Source organism: Lepisosteus oculatus, chromosome 1 (assembly GCF_040954835.1).
Source record: "Lepisosteus oculatus isolate fLepOcu1 chromosome 1, fLepOcu1.hap2, whole genome shotgun sequence".
In the NCBI taxonomy this organism is placed as follows: domain Eukaryota; kingdom Metazoa; phylum Chordata; class Actinopteri; order Semionotiformes; family Lepisosteidae; genus Lepisosteus; species Lepisosteus oculatus.
The window spans coordinates 14,562,391-14,580,338 of NC_090696.1; the positions used below are offsets into that span (position 1 = coordinate 14,562,391).

At 50.1% G+C, this 17,948-nt stretch overlaps 1 protein-coding gene across 1 annotated transcript in view; it reads right to left on the reverse strand.

Moving 5' to 3' along the window:
• Positions 1-17,948, reverse strand: part of gdf11 (growth differentiation factor 11) — a 43,650-nt gene that overhangs the window by 9,885 nt on the left and 15,817 nt on the right. The window contains exon 2 of the mRNA XM_006629215.3: positions 1,897-2,270. Coding sequence (XP_006629278.1) covers positions 1,897-2,270 — 374 coding nt within the window. The remainder of the gene's footprint in view (positions 1-1,896; positions 2,271-17,948) is intronic.

Consider the following 17,948-nt stretch of genomic DNA (forward strand, 5'->3'; position numbering starts at 1 on the left):
ATTTGCATTATGATCAATGTGATTTATTCTGTGCATGTACGATTCTTCATGTTTGATGTGTTGTTCTTTTTTATGTTTGTCAATGAACTGCATGTTGTGTATTTTAATTAATTGTATTATTTGTAATGGTGGAATCCTAAGACACATTTCCACTTTTAGCGGGCAATAAGGTTAATCTCTCTTAGTTGCGTGTCTGAACTCAAGGTGACATTGTTTCAAACTCTCTGTGCTGTCATGAGTCATCAGCAGTGAAATTCAAGTGTCAAGCCTGATAGCACATTCCTGTGGGCTGGACTTCAGGTGATCTTTATACCTATTTGAACTGACCACCACATGGGACTTTAAGCATCTATCCTGCACACGGTGTCTTTGTGGGTGATCTGTCATCAAGCGATCGGGATAAGGGACCAGCCTTAGCAATACCTTTGCAGCAGATCACCTCACTTCCAGCTCTTCAGAGAATTCACAGGCCTCGATGTGAGTACATAGTACATGATACTTGTCCAGCACCCCAAAGGTGTGCTTGAGCTGACAAAGTGGCAGATGTAATTGATTACAAGTGTGCAATCATTCTCACACTCTAACCTAAGTCTTACAGATCCCAGATTAATTTAATAGTTTAGTGCCCCCTCTGTAAAGGCATAACCTGACTTGGGTCACCTCTTCTCCAGGGACAGGATACCTGAGAGGTCTATGCGGAGAATGATGCCCAGGTATTTGGGTTATTTCTCATCTAGTTATTCAGAAAAACGAAAGTGCTGCCGTGTGGAGCGAGTTGTGAAGTGAGTGCTTGAGCAGTACAGGAGTGCAGCAGCAGTGTGCTGTCTGGCCTCCCTGCTCCCTGTGCTCTAGCTGCTGTTTGTAGATGCCATTGAGCTTGTTAAAGGACCTGTATCCTCTTTAGCCAGTTTTCAACTTAAAATAAAGACTTCCATCATTTTCGAGAACACAAGCCTCCGGCCCCATCTTGAAGCCTTCAAAGTCCAGGCTGGGGTGTTATTTCAGAGGGAAGTACTGGAAACAGAAGGAGAAGCACACTAGTGACCGCAGGCAGGTAGGGAGCAGCTGAACACCCTGTTCTCAGAGCTGAGAGCTGTTCCCTTTCCCCTCTTCTGCACACGAACAGAGCAAAAATATAGGGAGCCCCTGGGTCACGGGGGTAGGAGTGGGGGTTGTAGGCAAAAATCGTTAATGTCCTGACTTTTTAGATTTTAAAGACTGACCTCTTACTAAAAGCCACGTTTCTATTTTGGAATTGTGTGCTTGCACACTATTTTCCGTTCAGCTGAGAACGCCATTGAGAAGGTTGGGATAACTTGAGTTCACGAGGAATGACAGCAGCCGAAAGCTTGGGAGAAATTAGAATCGTTTATTGGCATGTGGAGATTTGGCGTGACCCGCTTGGCTGGGGGCCAACCTCCCGGCCGTTGGACGGGGAGGATAGGACCCCCATGCGACCAATTGGGCAGCTGCAAAGGTGGAGAGGGGGTGGAGGAGGGATACAGAAAATGAACGAGGAAGAGGAGAGGGTGACGTTTGATATTTATGGAGACCGGTTGCTTACGTCAGGATTAGTGGGAATTGCAGCAGCTGTGTCGAATGAGGGCGGCTGCCTTCATTCCTCCCGAACTTTCATTAAAAGCTCCATTTAACCCGGCCGGGACTACAGTGCTCTGGAGGCTGCTACGCCTCGTGTCTTCTGGAAGGCTGGGATGGGCCTGTGTCAGCGGGCCGGGCGCGGCTGCGCGGCTGGCCCTGACGTAGCAGCCGAGGCCCGGCCTGGCGGGAGAGCTGGGGGGTTCAGGCCTGAGCTACGGCCCCGAACTCACTGATCCGCCGGCGGCTCGGGTTGGGGGGGTGGGGATTGGGGGATAGGGGACGGGGGGGGTGGCTCACCAGTCCTTCCTCCCCGGGCCGCAGCGAGGTCACAGCCAGGTCGTTGCCGCTCTCGTCGAAGGCGTTGATGTCGATGCCCCAGTTGGTGTGCGGCTGCTTGAACCAGTTCTGCAGCACGTGCTTGAAGTCGATGCTCTGCCAGTGGCCGGCGCGGGAGTTCAGCTCGATCTTCAGCGAGCGGATGCGGATGTGCCGGCTGCCCTCCTCCGTCACGGGCTTGAGCCGCAGGATCTGCAGGTACACGGTGGAGGTCTGCTGCAGGGGCCGCAGGTAGACCCAGAGCTGGGCCTTCAGCACCTTGGTGAACATGATCTTGGGGCTGAACTTGAAGAAGCAGCAGCTGGGCTTCCCGTCCACCTGGACCACCGGCTCGGCTGAGGACAGACAGTCAGGAGGGAGGGACACCGTGAGTATGCATGATCTTGATCGCAGATAGATATAGATGTGAGTATATAGTACACGATCTTGACCAGCACCCCAAAGGTGTGCTTGAGCTGACAAAGCGGCAGATGTAAGTGGTTACAAGTGTGCAATCATTCTCACACTCTAACTTAAGTCTTACAGGTCCCAGGTTAATTTGCTAGTTTAGTGCCCCTTCTGTAAAGGCATAACCTGACTTGGGTCACCTCAACTCCAGGAACAGGATACCTGAGAGGTCCATGTTGTGCCACAATTATTTGGGGCAGTTCTTATCAAGTAAGTCAGAAAAACAAAAGTGCTGTAGTGTTTCTGAGGAGCGTGTTGTGAAGTGAGTGCAGTAGCAGTGTGCCGTCTGGCCTCCCTGCTCCCTGTGCTCTAGCTGCTGTTTGTAGATGCCATTGAGCTTGTTAACGGGCTGCCTGAACTCCGGGGGGGTGGCGCCACAAGGACAGGCCGCATCAGGTGATACACAATAACACAATGTCACACAATGAAAAGAGAGACTGGAGCTTCAGGAGCTTCTGGAGCCGAGCGGTACCGCAGAACAGGCCTCAGCCAATTCGCAATCCATGCAAGGCCCACGTTGGAAGAGAAGACGCCGCTCTCTCCCTTCGAGTCCTGAACGCTTGCCCTGACCCTCTCCCCCGACTGCACTCAGATTCCCAGCCCTGTCTCTCTCATGAACTGCATGAATTGGGATTCTTGAAAATTAATTTTGAGATTTTCCTGACAAGGATGAGCTGAAGGCATTGCTCATGGGCATTACCCAGCTTTTAATAGTACCTGCGGGTACACAGAAGTCAGATATGTGTGTTCTCCAGTATCACATTTCTCCACGAACACCTCCTTTCATTTGTTTCTTCCCCTATCGTAATGATTAACAAACGAGACTGGCCGTGGGACCTATGACCTCACCTCCTCCCCCTCCTCGCCCTAACTCCTATAATCCTCCTGAGCCTCTGATATCACACTGTGGTAATATTCTTTAAAACCAATCCCAAAACATCTCTCCACCATTGTCAAAGAAAAATACTTGAAATATTTGGCATCGCCTGGTTCCCACTCGCTGATTACAACTCTTGCTCTGATGCTTCGAGTTGGACACGAATAAGACGTTGGCGCCGCGTGCAGTGTCTTTTTATGAAGGGGTACATCTATGGCCAGGAGCCAGGTATGAAATCAGTGAGCAAAGCAGAGCCGGGCACTGCTGTGAGCGCCCTGCAGACCTGGGGGATTTTTCTCGACCAGCGCAAAGGATCTAAGGGCCATGGGGAGCAACCCAGCAAGGTAGGGCTTTCTTTAAGGCTCAGGCACAGAACGTCGTTTGGACCCTGGACCGTGTCTTGTGCTGACTCTCCTGTACGAGAGTGCGCACGGCAGATTTTCAGTCTGCAAGCAGCTCTGACAGCCTCCCAAAGTGCCAAAAAGGATCAGCTCTGGCAGTTCCCATATACAGAATTCCTTTACTGAAGCCGGTGAGGGATAGTGACAGACAAGTCAATCTCATCCCGCTGTTTTAATACTGCAATCATTACCAACCTTCACTATATACAGTAGATACAACTCTTGCACACACCTCTTCCACCCCTTCTCCACCTTCACAGCTGCCCCTTGGTTAACGCCTCTGTCTGAAGGGGGCGTTGAGACTCCTCGTCCTGTGGCCAGGAGGCTACCCCCTTAACCGAGCAGGTATAATAAAAACTTATTATACTCATAGTTCATACTGAACATTAGCATCTGGTTCTTGGATGGCCTTATTCCTTATGAAACCGTATATAGACTAATATATCTACATGTCAAGAATTCATTCTACATTAATGGAGGTCTAACCCACATTCGGGAGGGACGAAGGCGGCCGAACTCGTGGACTAGTTAAGCTCAGCAGCCGCAACTCGTAACTAATCCTGACGGAATCTCCTCAGTTCCCGTACATACCACACGTCACCGTTTCCTCTTCCTCGCTCGTTCTGTGCATCCCTCCTCCACCCCATGTCCGCCTTTGAATTGAAGCCACTCCTTGGGGGTCCCAGCCCCCTCCCGCCCCCCCCCCCGTTCCTATGGCTGGGAGGATGGTCCTCAGCCATGCCGGTTGAGGCAAAGTTTTCACAAAATTCAACAAACGATTCCACCGCCACGCAGTGTCTGGCTGCTGTCTTTCCTCGTGAAATAATATCCACTTGTCAGGGTGGGGGATGCCTGGCACCCTGCCAGACACGTTGACGCGTCTGCTGGAATAAGGTCAAGAGTCATTGACCTTATTCCAGCTAGGAATACACCTCAACACCTGACTCTCAAGCACCTCGATCACATCTGATCAATGTCTCAAAGGCAGGAAAAAGAGCACCACCTACTGGTCTAGCCACTCCAAAATCCACACAGATTTTGGTTTCAAGAGCAGGAGTCAAAAGGACTTTTGGCGCACTGAGTGGTAAACCAGAGACTGACGCCGGACAGATGGAGATTTTCCTTCATGAGAAGGCTGATATCTCCAACTTCTAGAGCTGCACATCAGAGATTTCATAACTGCCACCTGTTAGGACAAATACTTGTTAAATAATGACCATTTGACAAAAGATTTGTTATGCCTAATTAGTAAATAACAAATTGCAACTTGCCACTTAGGAAATAAAAAAGCGTACACACAGCGAACAGTTCAGACAATGATTATGTAAGATCATATGATCTGTTTAGTTAGAAGCCCCTTCAATGAAATCACTGGCCCAGCCCAGCAGAGCACTATCCCCTGATTGTGCCAAATTCCCAAGAAGATCTATTTGAGCCCTTTTCTCAACTATTTTCATTCAAAAACAGGTCAAAGTCTTAAATACCACAACCTGAAACTAGCATTTTTCTAGTTTTATTTGATTCCACATTTTCATACAGTATGTAGTTGTTTGAACAGTGAATTATTCTCCTTTGTCAGGAATAATGCTGTTGAATCCTGTCCTGATAAATCAGCTGACCTACAGTAAGCGTTTATTGAGCAGACCGTTTCCTCCAGGTCTGAACGATCACTGACAGTGAGGCGCGGGCCGGGCGCCATCGTTAGCCAGCTGTGATTCCCATTCCCCCAGGGCCCACGCACAATTGGTGGACAGGTGCCAGGGCCCCAGTCGACTGGGGTACCCCTGGTGTGCCGTACAACACCCACAGCCACCCAAGCCTTCTCCACATAACGTTGTTACAGAACATCCGCAGGTGTAAAAACAAACAAAAGCAACCACTTTCGTTCGAAAACATTGGCAGAGACGTTGAAGTAAGACCCTTTTCTCCAACTATTCGAGTTACCTATTCAAGTGGCATCTATTGTAAAAATAAAAGCCTTCGCCTTTCCAGCGGAGGGATGGAGGATTTTTTTTATGGCCTCTAGAAGGAGGGGCCTGTCGGTGTGGGGTTGCCGTGGCAACGTACAAAGGCTTCCTGGGTCAAAAGGCCACTTTGGCACCTAGGCCTTGTTAAGAAAGGGGGTCAGAGGTCAAAACCGTCAGCCTTTTACATCCCCGGGGGTTCTTGGGGTCAATCCTAATAGCCAAGTGGAAATTGAGTTTGAAGGTCAAGGTCGACTAGGCACTCAGCTTGAGGGCAATGGTAATATATGTATCTCTACTCTCCTAAAGATTCCTTTCACTCACACTCACAGGAATGTTCTGGGTTTTGCAGACTGACCTGGACAAATGTCTTCCATCTTATTTGCACTGAAGAAGGAAAGTGAAGAGTTTTCGTGTTCCTATTCTGCACAACAAAACATTGACTCGTGAGGCGTAATCAGGAGTGATAACGTATGTATGTCGTGAGCATCAAGGGCTTACTCAGAACCTCCAGTAGTGCTTTCTATGATTAGAGCCCGATTAACAGTTATTAACACAGCTCAGCATGAGTGAGAAAAGAGAAAGCTTTTGATTTAACATCATTTATTCATTTTGACCACATTCTTCACGAGTGGATCACAGCTTCTCAATGTGACCCTCACACATGAGCTACCAATATGAGTGGTTGTAGTAGCTGATCCACCACAAACGTCAATCACATCTTGCGGACATCCCAGGCGTTCTCCATCCCAGACATTGCTCCTCTCCACACGGATGAACCTCACAAGCTACCCCCGTGCCATAGAATAGGGATCTAACAGGACTGACTGCTGATTTGAAACAAAATATCTCAGATCTTCGTAGGAAATTGCCAAAGATTTGGGTTTCTGCATAAAAACAAAAAACCCTGAATGAAAAGAGCTGAAGAGTTTGGGCACACAGCTCCAGAGACACACTGATTCACCTGGCAGGTTGAAACTGATGCACATGTACGAGGGCAGCAATCAGGAGACAGGAGCTGTGAAGCCACACTGCAAACTGCCACCCTATTCACCTTGGATGAACTAGACCATCTCTTACCCTATACGGATCAATGACTATAAGTACTAAATACCTCACTCTTCAACTCAAAGAACAATAAGGGAAATACTGAGTGAAAATGGAATTGGAATCTCTTTCTTCACAGCAGGCTGCTGGACTCACTGGCCAGCTCCTTGAGCACGGTTGCACTCAATCCTATTGAAGCAGGACAGAGGAGGGATAGCTCTGCTGGGGTGTGTCGCCGTGTCAGTTCACTCAGTGTTACAGAAAATAGAATAAGGTCTGGTGTAAAGTCTGGTTAAGGTAACCTTAAGTCCCCGTTGTCTCTTCACACTGCTCCTGGACCTCTGCTCCAGAGAGGTTAAAAGGCAGAAAGAATTTTAATTACAACCCTTCAGTTCTGCGGATATGCTATTAGAAATCTTAAGTCCTTCAGCTTTATTTAGCTAAAAATTCATATTTTGGATTCCCTAGTAACAGAAATGAAACCTGTTTCTGTGTCATTTTTAATGGCTACTGCACACAAAGAGGTTTATAATCTTCTTGAGATGCCTAACAGCTTTCTAAAAGCTCAGCTGATGTTGACTGAAAACCCCACAGGAGCTCTGAAGGCAAAGCTTTCAACTTGGATTCTGAGCACACAAAACACAGCACAATACTCGCGGGCCCTGGAGAGCGGTCATCACCGCTGAAAATGAGAACACATCTGAGAAATGGAAAAAGCCCTCCTCATGCTGGAACATTTAATCAGCCAGTATTCGATCCAAAGCAGCCCTGTCATGCCTGGTCTTTCTCGTCTGGCTTTCCCGTCAGTTCTGCAGATATCACCACACTGATTGCCTCGAACCTGCCTGTCAGGCTGGATAAGCAGTTCTCAACCACGGCCAGCTCAGGGGAGTCCACTGAGCTGCTGGCCGAGGATATGCATTCACAAAAATTCCCTGCATTCCTACAGCGATCGCCCCCCGTAGGCTCAAGCCCTGTCAAGCCCAGCAGAAGACCACCAGCTGTCCACCATTGGTCTGAGACAGCTCTGACTGCTGATGATCGGACTACAGGCCTCAGTCTGCCCTCCGGGCAGCTCCTCTACTGGCCGAGCGGCTCTGGAGCCTGACCCGACTCTGGTCTCATATTCGCCATCAACCAAGGCAAAGACGATTGAGCTACGGAGTATAAACCTGGTGTATCTTCTCAGAGAGCATAGGTTTACTACATCCATTAGACATGAGAAGTGGCATGTGCCTCTTTGGTTTACAGTGTAGATTTTAGCCTCCTTGGTAATGCCGCATTTTCAATCCCTGTGAGAAGGATGGTAGAGATTCAGGTTCACATTTCAAGAGCTGCAAGAGCAGGTTTGAGCCCTTCACCCACATTCCCTGTCCTGCATCAGGAATATAACATTCTAATCATGTCTTCACAAATCCAGATTTCCCTCAGTCTCCACACTGTGCCTGTGTCATGCTGTCTCGATGTTCTTACATGCACCGGCACTGCCTTTACCTGGGGGGCTGGAGCACCTAACCTTCCACAGGGAGAGCTGCAGTGCTGGAGGCTGCAGACTGGTCTCGGGATTCTTCCCAGACAACTGGACCGCACGCCGCAGGGCTGGGAATGTGGTTCTGATCTGGGGATTTCTGAGCCTTTGGGAGTACTTCTGCTCCTCTTCCTGCAGGAAATAGGCTCACAATCATTTTTTTGTCGTATCTTTATTCAGCCCTTCAGGAGTGAATGTACTCTGGGGAGGTGCTCCCCAGATGGTGGCTGTGTTGCTAACTTCTGTATTGGTAGATAGATACAGGCTGATTGCCTATAGTTCCTTTATCACTCCTCTGTACCGGAAAGGCAGTGTTATCTGGTTTCTTGTCGGATGAGCCTGCGCTGCTGCAAGCCAATTCTCGGGAAACCAACTGGCAAACGCGCCCCAGAATGGTCACCTATTGTTTATGGCCGAAATGATAGCGAGGTTGGCTCCATTTGCATATATATTTTTTTTCTTAATAGGAAATGCAAATGTGCCATTTTGAGTAAACTGGCACTTGGGATGAATGTGGCTCTAGGGTATCCCTCTGCGCCTGGCAAATTAATCATTGTGACATGTTCACGACCCCTCTAATAAGACAGGGGGCAGCACACACCCCTCACCCCACCCCCTTTTTGTTTCGCTGTGCGTCCCACAGGGACTGAGCGCGAGAGGGGGCTGGAGGGGGGGTGATGGTAGGTGGGGGCGGGGGCGTGGAGGGGGATAATGTTGGATCCCTCAGCCAGACGCCTCCCGGGACGCTGCCACAAGCCACAAGACTCCTGCTCGCAGAGAGCTCTGGGAAGAGTATCCCATGAGCCACAAAGGCATCCTCCTGCCGCCCCATTGCAGCCGAGCGAGCGCTGGCCCTCCGAGCACCGGAGGCCATTTCTATGGTGTCAAAGGAGGCAAACAGATGAACCCAGTAGGTTGGTGGACGGGAGATTTGTGCACACAGTCCTGCGTGAGATCACACACGTATTTGCAGAATATGCATGAGCTAACTAACAGTTATTACACCATTCCTGTGCTCTTTGATGACCGCCATTGAATTGCGGCTTTCTTTGGGGTTCTTGTGCGCTGTCCCCTACCAGTGTCGCAGGGGCGCTGGTCACCTTCCCTGTAATCCTTCTGTCCCCAGATGTCTCCAGAACCTCGGGGAGTCTTATGAGTGGCACTCCAGCCCACTACTGCCCCCTACTGGAGGGATGCTGGTGTCGCTACACCACAGAAAATGAAAAAAAGTTTCTGTTTAAAACTCCTGATAGAATGAAATGGTAAAGACACGGGCCCAAGCACAAGGCGGGCTCTATCGACGGTCGTGGGTTCGACCCTGGGCCATGTTGCCAGCAGATGGCGACCAGGATTCTCCAAGCGGCGGCACACAATAAGCCGAGCACCACCAAGGGCACGGCGGGATACGTCCCGGGGTCTCTTGGCTCTCAGGGGCGGACGCGCTATGGGCCAGCAGCCGTGCGTGCCCGTGGTCTCCCAGGCGCCGGCAGGCATGCGTGGCAGCCGGCGAAGGAGGCGCCCCTCCTCCAGCTGTTGCCGTGCGGAGCAGACGGGCGGTCCAAAAGTGGGGAGGTCGAAGGAGTGCCCCCACACTTCCTCCTGCCCTGAGTGGGCGCGGACTGGAGCCGAGAGCCGCAAAACACAGCAGCGCTCCTTTCACATGGTGGGTGTTACAAAAAATCAGAATCGAAGATTCTTAAAAAAACGAGCATTCCGAGTGCAGCCGGAGCAGAATCTACCAGCGCCGCGGCTGAGACGCAGGGATTAATTTCCAGCAGAGCTCACTGCCTCTAACACATTGATTCAGGTCCGTTTCTTTGTCGTATGCACAAGCGCAATCTAATTGCTCATTTGCATGTGTGCGCCAAAACAAAGACATCAAGGAAACTCCGAACTTCAACACAGAACGGCAGCACCAACAACAGCACAGTTAAATGCCACATAACTTACATCAAGCTCCTCACAAGCTGTGTGCAATATAAACACTTCATCCCCCAAGTTCAGCAGCTTGGCCACATCGCAATTAAAGCAGCACGTATTGACCTGTGAAAGGTAGTAAAGTTAATCCGCTGGACAGCGGCCGCTGTTCCTCGTGAGGAATGAGCCAGGGAGGCAGGGAGCTTCTGTGTAAAAACAGCACCGCTCCAGCACGGTCACCCAGCCTGAAGCAGCTCGGTTGAACAGTAAAACAGATGTGATCTATCTGGATTTCCAGAAGGCTTTTAGCAAAGTTCACATGGAAAATTAATTTCTGCAGTGACAGCTGTGGAATCTTAGGTAACGTAAACAGGGCAGCGAGGGGATCGGCGCTGTGCTGCTCGAGCTGTCCTAACCTGATACAGAGAGTGCGCTCGTTAAGCTCTGCTGCGAGCACTTCTTTGTCAGCGCGTACAAGAAGCTGAAAGCGCTGATTGACAGCTGCACATCGCATTCAGTGGAGCTGAAGTGGCTCGGCCTTTTCAGAGTCCAGTTAAATCTCGCAAAACGGAGCTCCTCTTACGTGGAATAAAAGATATCTTGCCCGCCACTTCCCCCGGCAGCTGCCTGCCCCTTTTTAGAAACAGGCATCTCCGGGGGACAAAAGAAACCCGTTAAACTGATCGACCAACTCGACGCCATGGTCGGCCACATTCCCGGACGCAGGTTGTTAGCGTGAATGGTGTCACGGAGTCGAGGGGGCTATCTTCCCTCCCGGGCTGTTTCAGTGCGCTGCTCTTGGACAGGAGAGGCCGAGACCCCCTGTGAAGACAGCAGCAGCCGACGCAGGTGCCCCCCTGTGCACCCTGTGGTCTCGCTGACCCAGGCTCAGAGACGTGGCCCTACTCCACACTTGAGCGCATGGAGTGGCGCAACAACTGTGGGGCTCGTCTGGTCTGATCCGGCAGCTGCTGCAGGTCCTGTGATTTCTGGTACATACATTGAATCAGCACAGAGCGGCGTTTACTGGGCCATCAGAAAAACAAAGGGCACGATTCCAGCTGAGGTCATCCTGCAGAGGAGTCAGGAGTGGGTGGATGTGGGTGGGTAAATTTTAGCATATTTGTGAATGTTTATTTGCACATTGTAGTGTAAACCTTCCAGACACACACTAGCTCCTCATATACATGAAATATACAGGATTGTTTCTGCATACTGTATAATACACTGCTTTGCAGCTCCAGTATACTGTATATTGACATACCAGCAGCTCTGTTACATTAATTATTATTAACAATCAATCAATATATTTTTTCTATTGGTCTTTCAAACCTGCGATGCACTGCCGGAAATAATAAGCCTTGTTTTTGTGACACATGTGAATGTGAATGATCACTGGGACTCAGAACTGCACAGAAGACGGGTTCTGACACCTGAAAGCCCAGCTGGTCTTAAATATACAGTATGTCTTGCCCAGCAGGAGAGGAGGAGTGCGTGAGTCTAATCAAGCCTAGCTCTGCCCTGCGCTGACTGGTTAATATCAATGGATACGTCAGCACCAGTTTTGACACCCCCTGCAGAATCTGTTTCCATACACTTACATAGGTTTAGCCCAATAAACTATATGAACTACTGAATAAGTAATTGATTTCAAAGGAAGGTGTAAATACTTTTGTTTGTGCCTGTATTGCAACTTAGATATCCAGGCTGATATCCTGATGTCCAGTCCTGACAATTGCAATTTCTGCAGTTCTGGTTTATTCCTACAGCATAACCAGCTCATGGATTACTTACAGAAAGTTTAAAAAACACTGAATTTCGTCTCTTCAGTACTCTATACTTTAATATAATATCTATTAAATTAATACTACAGGCAGCTTCCATTGTTGTTACAATATATTGTAGCCAGTGTCTCATTTGCCAAACCTGTTGTGTTTCAGGTGTGTTGGGAGCAGAGGAGCATGTCTGAAGTTCAGCCACTCAACTCTGCCTTTACTGAGGCATGACAAAAGCAAGAACATGGCAAAGGGGAACGTTTTGCAGTTGTCATTATTTCTTTGTTTCGCCAGCGTCATGTTCCAGAGCAAATGAGACCAGCTGTGGTATTAGAGACAGCAGGAGCACGGTAGAAAACCTCAGACGACAATGTCCTGCATTACGTGACATACTTGGCCACCGCCAGGTAAGGACTGATACACTTAATGTTAATGCTCGGCTTCCCAGAGTCCTCGACTCCTACCCAGTGCTAGGCATGATGGGATTGAACATTACTGCTGGGGACCCACAAGAAATCCACAAGATCCAGAGATCTGTGGCCTGCTGAGCCTCGCCTCCGTCAGGAGAGCGGAGTTTCAGTGATATACACTTCGCTCTCAGTTAGTCTCCAGTCCATCTGCGCTGCGAATTTGAAGTGGCCAGGAAGTGACCTGCCATGTTCTGCACAATGCCCACAGTGTGAGCGCTGACAATGAGAAGCTCTGTGCGGCTGGGGCGCGCTCTCTCTCTCTCGCTCTCTGCCTTGGAAATGAGCTGGGGGTGGACCGCAGAAGGCAGGGCATTGATGCGCTCTCTTCCTGCTCCTTCCCGCGGATAATGAAGTGCGCTTGTCTTCCCCCTGCCGGCTCACCGCGCTCTCAAAAGGCCCAGTGTGTGTTGGCACAGAGGCCCGGCCAAGGCTGGCTGCGGAGCCCCAGCGTGGCCAAGAGCCACACATGGTGGAACGGCCGACACCGCAGCGCCATGGAGCACCGGGACACCTGACGCCCGCGCAACCCAGCGGCAGAACAGCCTTCTCACGCTGGCAAACACCTGTTATGCACTGTGGTTAGAAACCGATCGCGTAGTGTCTCCATTTTTAACCATCACCAGAGCATGTTCAAGAATAGAAGTGCTTTCCCTGCTGCACTCCATGCATAAGAAACCTAAAATAACCTTCTCTTTAGAAAGCCGATAGCCACACTAAGCCAACAGTTAGGGCGAGAGTGCACAACAGACTGACGCTCCCAGATCAGAGGGGCTCTACAGTGCTGATCCCTGCAAGGACTGAGAGCTCAGGGCTGCTGCCTGGCTGTGGCATTTTTTTCAGATGCTGGAGTATGCCTTGGTGCTCTGCAGTCACGTGTGCCAGATCAGCCACAAAGTCAAGAAGAAGCCTCAGCCCTAAACATGTTCCTCCAGCATGCTCCCTCTGCGCTCATTCTGCACTCACTGAGAAACAACGAGCTGGGCACCTGGCCAGCTCACACTCCCCAGCTCCAGGGGCACCTTGCCAGGCCACACTCCCCAGCTCCAGGTGTATCTGGCCAGCTCACAGTCCCAAACTCCAGGTGTATCTGGCCAGCTCACACTCCCCAGCTCCAGCGGCACCTTGCCAGGCCACACTCCCCAGCTCCAGGTGTATCTGGCCAGCTCACAGTCCCAAACTCCAGGTGTATCTGGCCAGCTCACACTCCCCAGCTCCAGGTGTATCTGGCCAGCTCACAGTCCCAAATTCCAGGGGCACATGGCCAGCCCACACTTCCCAGCTCCAGGTGTATCTGGCCAGCTCACACTTGCCAGTTCCAGGTGGCCAGCTCACAGTCCCAAACTCCAGGGGCACCGGGCCAGCTCACATTTCCCAGCTCCAAGTGTATCTGGCCAGCTCTCACTTGCCAGTTCCAGGTGTATCTGGCCAGCTCACACTCCCCACGTCCACGGGTATCTGGCCAGTTCACACTCCTCAGCTCCAGGGGCACCTGGCCAGCCCACACTTCCCAGCTCCAGGGGCACCTGGCCAGCTCACACTCCCCAGCTCCAGAGGCACCTGGCCAGCTCACACTCCCCAGCTCCAGAGGCACCTGGCCAGCTCACACTCCTCAGCTCAAGGGGCACCTGGCCAGCTCACACTCCCCAGCTCCAGGTGTATCTGGCATCATCAGACTCAACCTACGCTCCGCCTAGGCACCTGCACTATGGTGCTGAGGAGAACTTAATGTAATGCTGTTTAACAAAACCTCCTCCAGAAAAGTGGACGACAGTAAATTTTGGTCCCCTGTAATGTTGCAGTTGTAAATGACAGTATGTTCTGAGCTGGCTTAGCTGGTTAAATGAAGGTTTATTAATAGCAACACTGTTATTGTTGTAATTCTTATTAAATAATTAATCAGTTTGTACAAGCAGGGATAATGATGGGTGATTACTGACAGAATCCTCTGTCTGGACCTGGGAGGCAGAATGAGATGTTCGTATTTCATATTTCTTAAAAAACCTTAGACTGATGGCCAAGGACGCACAGAACGGCTTCTTGACTTGGAATTGCTGTGTGAACAGCTGGCACCTTTAGAGAGCCACAGGCAGGATCTGACATGCAGCATGGAAGAGTCTGTACAGGCACCTTCTGGAAACCTGTTTCCCCCTGAAACAGCAGACTGAGACACTTCCAAAGCATGAGCCAGGCCCCTCAAATAAGGACGCAACAATGACCTGCTTCCCTTACAATCTGCTCCTGGGGCAGCCCTTCAGAATGGCAGCGCAGCCCAGTCCACCCCCTCGTTTGCCTGACTGCAGCCATTCCCCCTGCTCAACAGCAAACCTGAAATTCTCTGAAGTGCTCCAAACATTTTCAGCTGACCGACAGCACAGTGGTCCACAACAATGAGATTACCTCAAGCCTTCATGCCCGTTACAACCACACAGCCCAACAAACTAGTATGAAAGGCTTCAAAACAAATATTTTCTATGGTATATGAATAGTATTTCAGTCTGCTCCAGACAGATGATTAAAAGAAAGGCAACAGGTGTTTAAACTGATTCTTACTGCCCAAGCTCCAGGACTGGAAACACAGGAGCAGCCCAGCACGGGACGTCATACATCCCAGAAAATTGTGAGCAATTCTCCTTTTAAATTGTTCTTCCAGAAGGGGCCGAAGGTCAGAGGGCACACCAGAGGAGCACGACACCCCCACCCCCGTAACAAAAACACACCGCGTGAGGGAAGGAATCGTGACAACAGCGAGAAGCAGACTTTGACCTTTCACTTTACAAAAAAGTTGTCAGGATGTTAATTATTGGAGGTATGTAAGTCCAACAGCTGTGGTAACATCTAAAGAAGTATTACACTGCATTATTGGTAACCCACCACTGACTCTTCAAAATAATTGTCAAAACACCTTTTGTCCTTGGATGCAAGTGGCTTTTTTGGAGATCAGTTTTTCTGTCTTTCCACTAATACTATGGAAGGTGATTACAATAACCCCCCAGGCACTGCTGACAGGCTACAAGCAGGTGCTACACAATGAGAACATGTTAATACAGCACTGCCAAGAAGTAGCAGAATACACTTTACAGTCCTGTGAACACACAGAGTGTCTCATTTTGAAAAGTCAGGACCTTGTAGGCTTTGCCTGCAGTCTCTGTAGGGAAGGCCTGCAGTCCAGTGACTGGGCACTGTGGGCTTCCGCTAGTGTCAGCTGGCCTTACGGCTCGGACACAGGAGGCCGGGAGTGCTCTAAGTGCCCGGATGATGGGATGCTGCTGACCGGCGCAGGGCAGGGCGGCCTCTCGGCCTTCTCCGAAGCGCGATGGACTCCCCTGTGGCACCTCCAGCACGTTGCTCCCGGCAGCCGCAGCGCCTAGGCAGGGAAGGTTCACAGGCCTGGAAGTTAGAGTCAGATATCCAGGAAGCGCATGTGGGATCTCTCCTCTGTCCCGCGCTCTTCCGTTCTCAGGTCCCAGGAGCGGCACGGTGCCGCTCAGCCCACAGAACTCTGCCACCGAGCCGCCCTGTGTCCCTGTCTTCTTCCCAGTTTGCCAGCTGTTCCTAATCCTAACGGCACACCCCACAGGAGAGGGAATACCTCTGTCCCGGGAAGTGACAGTGCTTCCCGGAGGAGCGTGCTGGACCGTGGGAATGGGCAGTGAGGCACTTGAGAGGTGGAGGGAGTGAGATTCCAGAAGCCACTGGTAAAATCTTGTCCAGGGCATTAATGGACTTTGGTCCCTTTGAAATTTTATTAGCCCTAAAATTGGCAGTGTGTTGTGCTTTTTTTTTCTGAAGCCCGAGCGCTTTTCCCCTTTTTAATTTCCTGGCCGGCTTTTAACAATTTGTACAAGTTTCTTTTTCTGGGCCAAAAACAAAAACAAGAAAGGGAGGGGAGAGAGCAATCAAAGGAGCGTCCCTTTGACAAAAATAAATAAATATATAAAAACCTCACATACTCATCAATGCTCCATAAATACGAGCCGCTGTTCTTAAGAAAGTGGGACCCTGCTCTCTTTTAAAGACCTCTCCTCTTAATGTTTATGGTTCCTGCACTTTCAGGAAATGACCCTTTTATAGGGTCAACACTATAAAAGACTTGTGTTTTCTGTTTTTTCTGAGGGAGGGGGTGGAAGGTGGGGGGGTAGTGCTGTTTAATCTACTACCGGGCCTCTTTTTGTGCCAAAGAAAGAGAGCTGGTGAGGTTAATTGGCTCTTCGCCCAATATATCACATTGCTGTGAACCCTGTGACCCTTGGCTGAATGAGGGATTTTTTTAGAGTGTGCGTGTTGGGGGGGGATCTGTTATTTCTTCCTCCTTCGCGGATCGAAGAGAAGATTGGTGCCACCATCTCATAAAGAGTCCAAGTTTACTTCCAGCCATGAAACAGCGACTGGATGTCACCATCCGCAGCCACTGGTACGAACTCCTCAGGACAGCGCTCAACCATAAACGCTGCGTGGTTGGCGGGGTTCAGTGCCATCCCAGTGAGCACCACAAGGGCAAAAGAGTGGGCACTTCAGCAGACCGGACTGGTAGGAGCACTGTACTGAATCATGGAATGTCTGTTCAGTGTCTCTCCTTAAAACTCGGTCAGGTAACACTCTGTCCTTAACTTCCCTCCTTAACGTGTGTTTGCACAACAACCATGCATTGATCTGAACACAATCTGGAAAAGAGACCTTCTAGCAGACAAAACACCTCTACACATCCAGATGGGATTCCTTTACCTGCAGGGTGAGAAATGTGTTCAGTTTCTGCCTTTTCTCCCCTTAATGGTCTACAACTGGCAGGCTGTACTTTAAAAACAGAGCTAGACCCAGCTGTGGTTTACTGCACAACAGCTTTGCCTGAATGGGTATCCACGCCCTCTTCTGTTTTACTGTTCAGCTGCAATAATTATATGATGCAGATGCAGATGACCCTGGTATACCTCTTTTTTCCTGTGTGACCTCTGTGTTGGTATTTTTCCAGTTTATGATGCGCGGTTGTATTTGTAAAAATCCATTGTGTTCCATGGACAGTTCCACTTCCTGCGTGTGATGCCGTATGGAGAGCCTGACTGACTCTTCTAGCAGATGGAGCCCCTGAGAATGTGTGTGAGAGAGCTGAGAGGCAGAGAGGAGCCTCAGTTGGTATCTTAGGTCAGGGGCTCCACTGTTAACTTCCAACCAAATCCGCAGACACCTTTGTTGCACGTTTTCACTGGCCGCATCCAGACTGCCTTTCTCTTTGCACATGAATGAAAATGCCCAAACTGGTGTGAGTGCTCTAGACATTATGGCACAGTTTCCACCTCATGCTGGAAAGCCCAGGATGAATATCAGGGGCTGCTGCTCCCAACAGCATTCCTGAGCCTCTCTTACTCGTCCGCCTCTGCTTTACAGACCCAGACCAACTGCTTCTTTATTCAACACAAACGTGGAGCAGAACAGCCAATCAGCACCACAGGCACTGGGCACAATCGCAGCAGGCACCTCGCGGTCCTGCCCACATGCACTGGAATAAATTCACAAAGATTTCCTAGCATGGGCAGCCAAGGATGTTTTACGATTTTGTAAGGTATTATAGTCACACATAGGTAGATAGCGAACT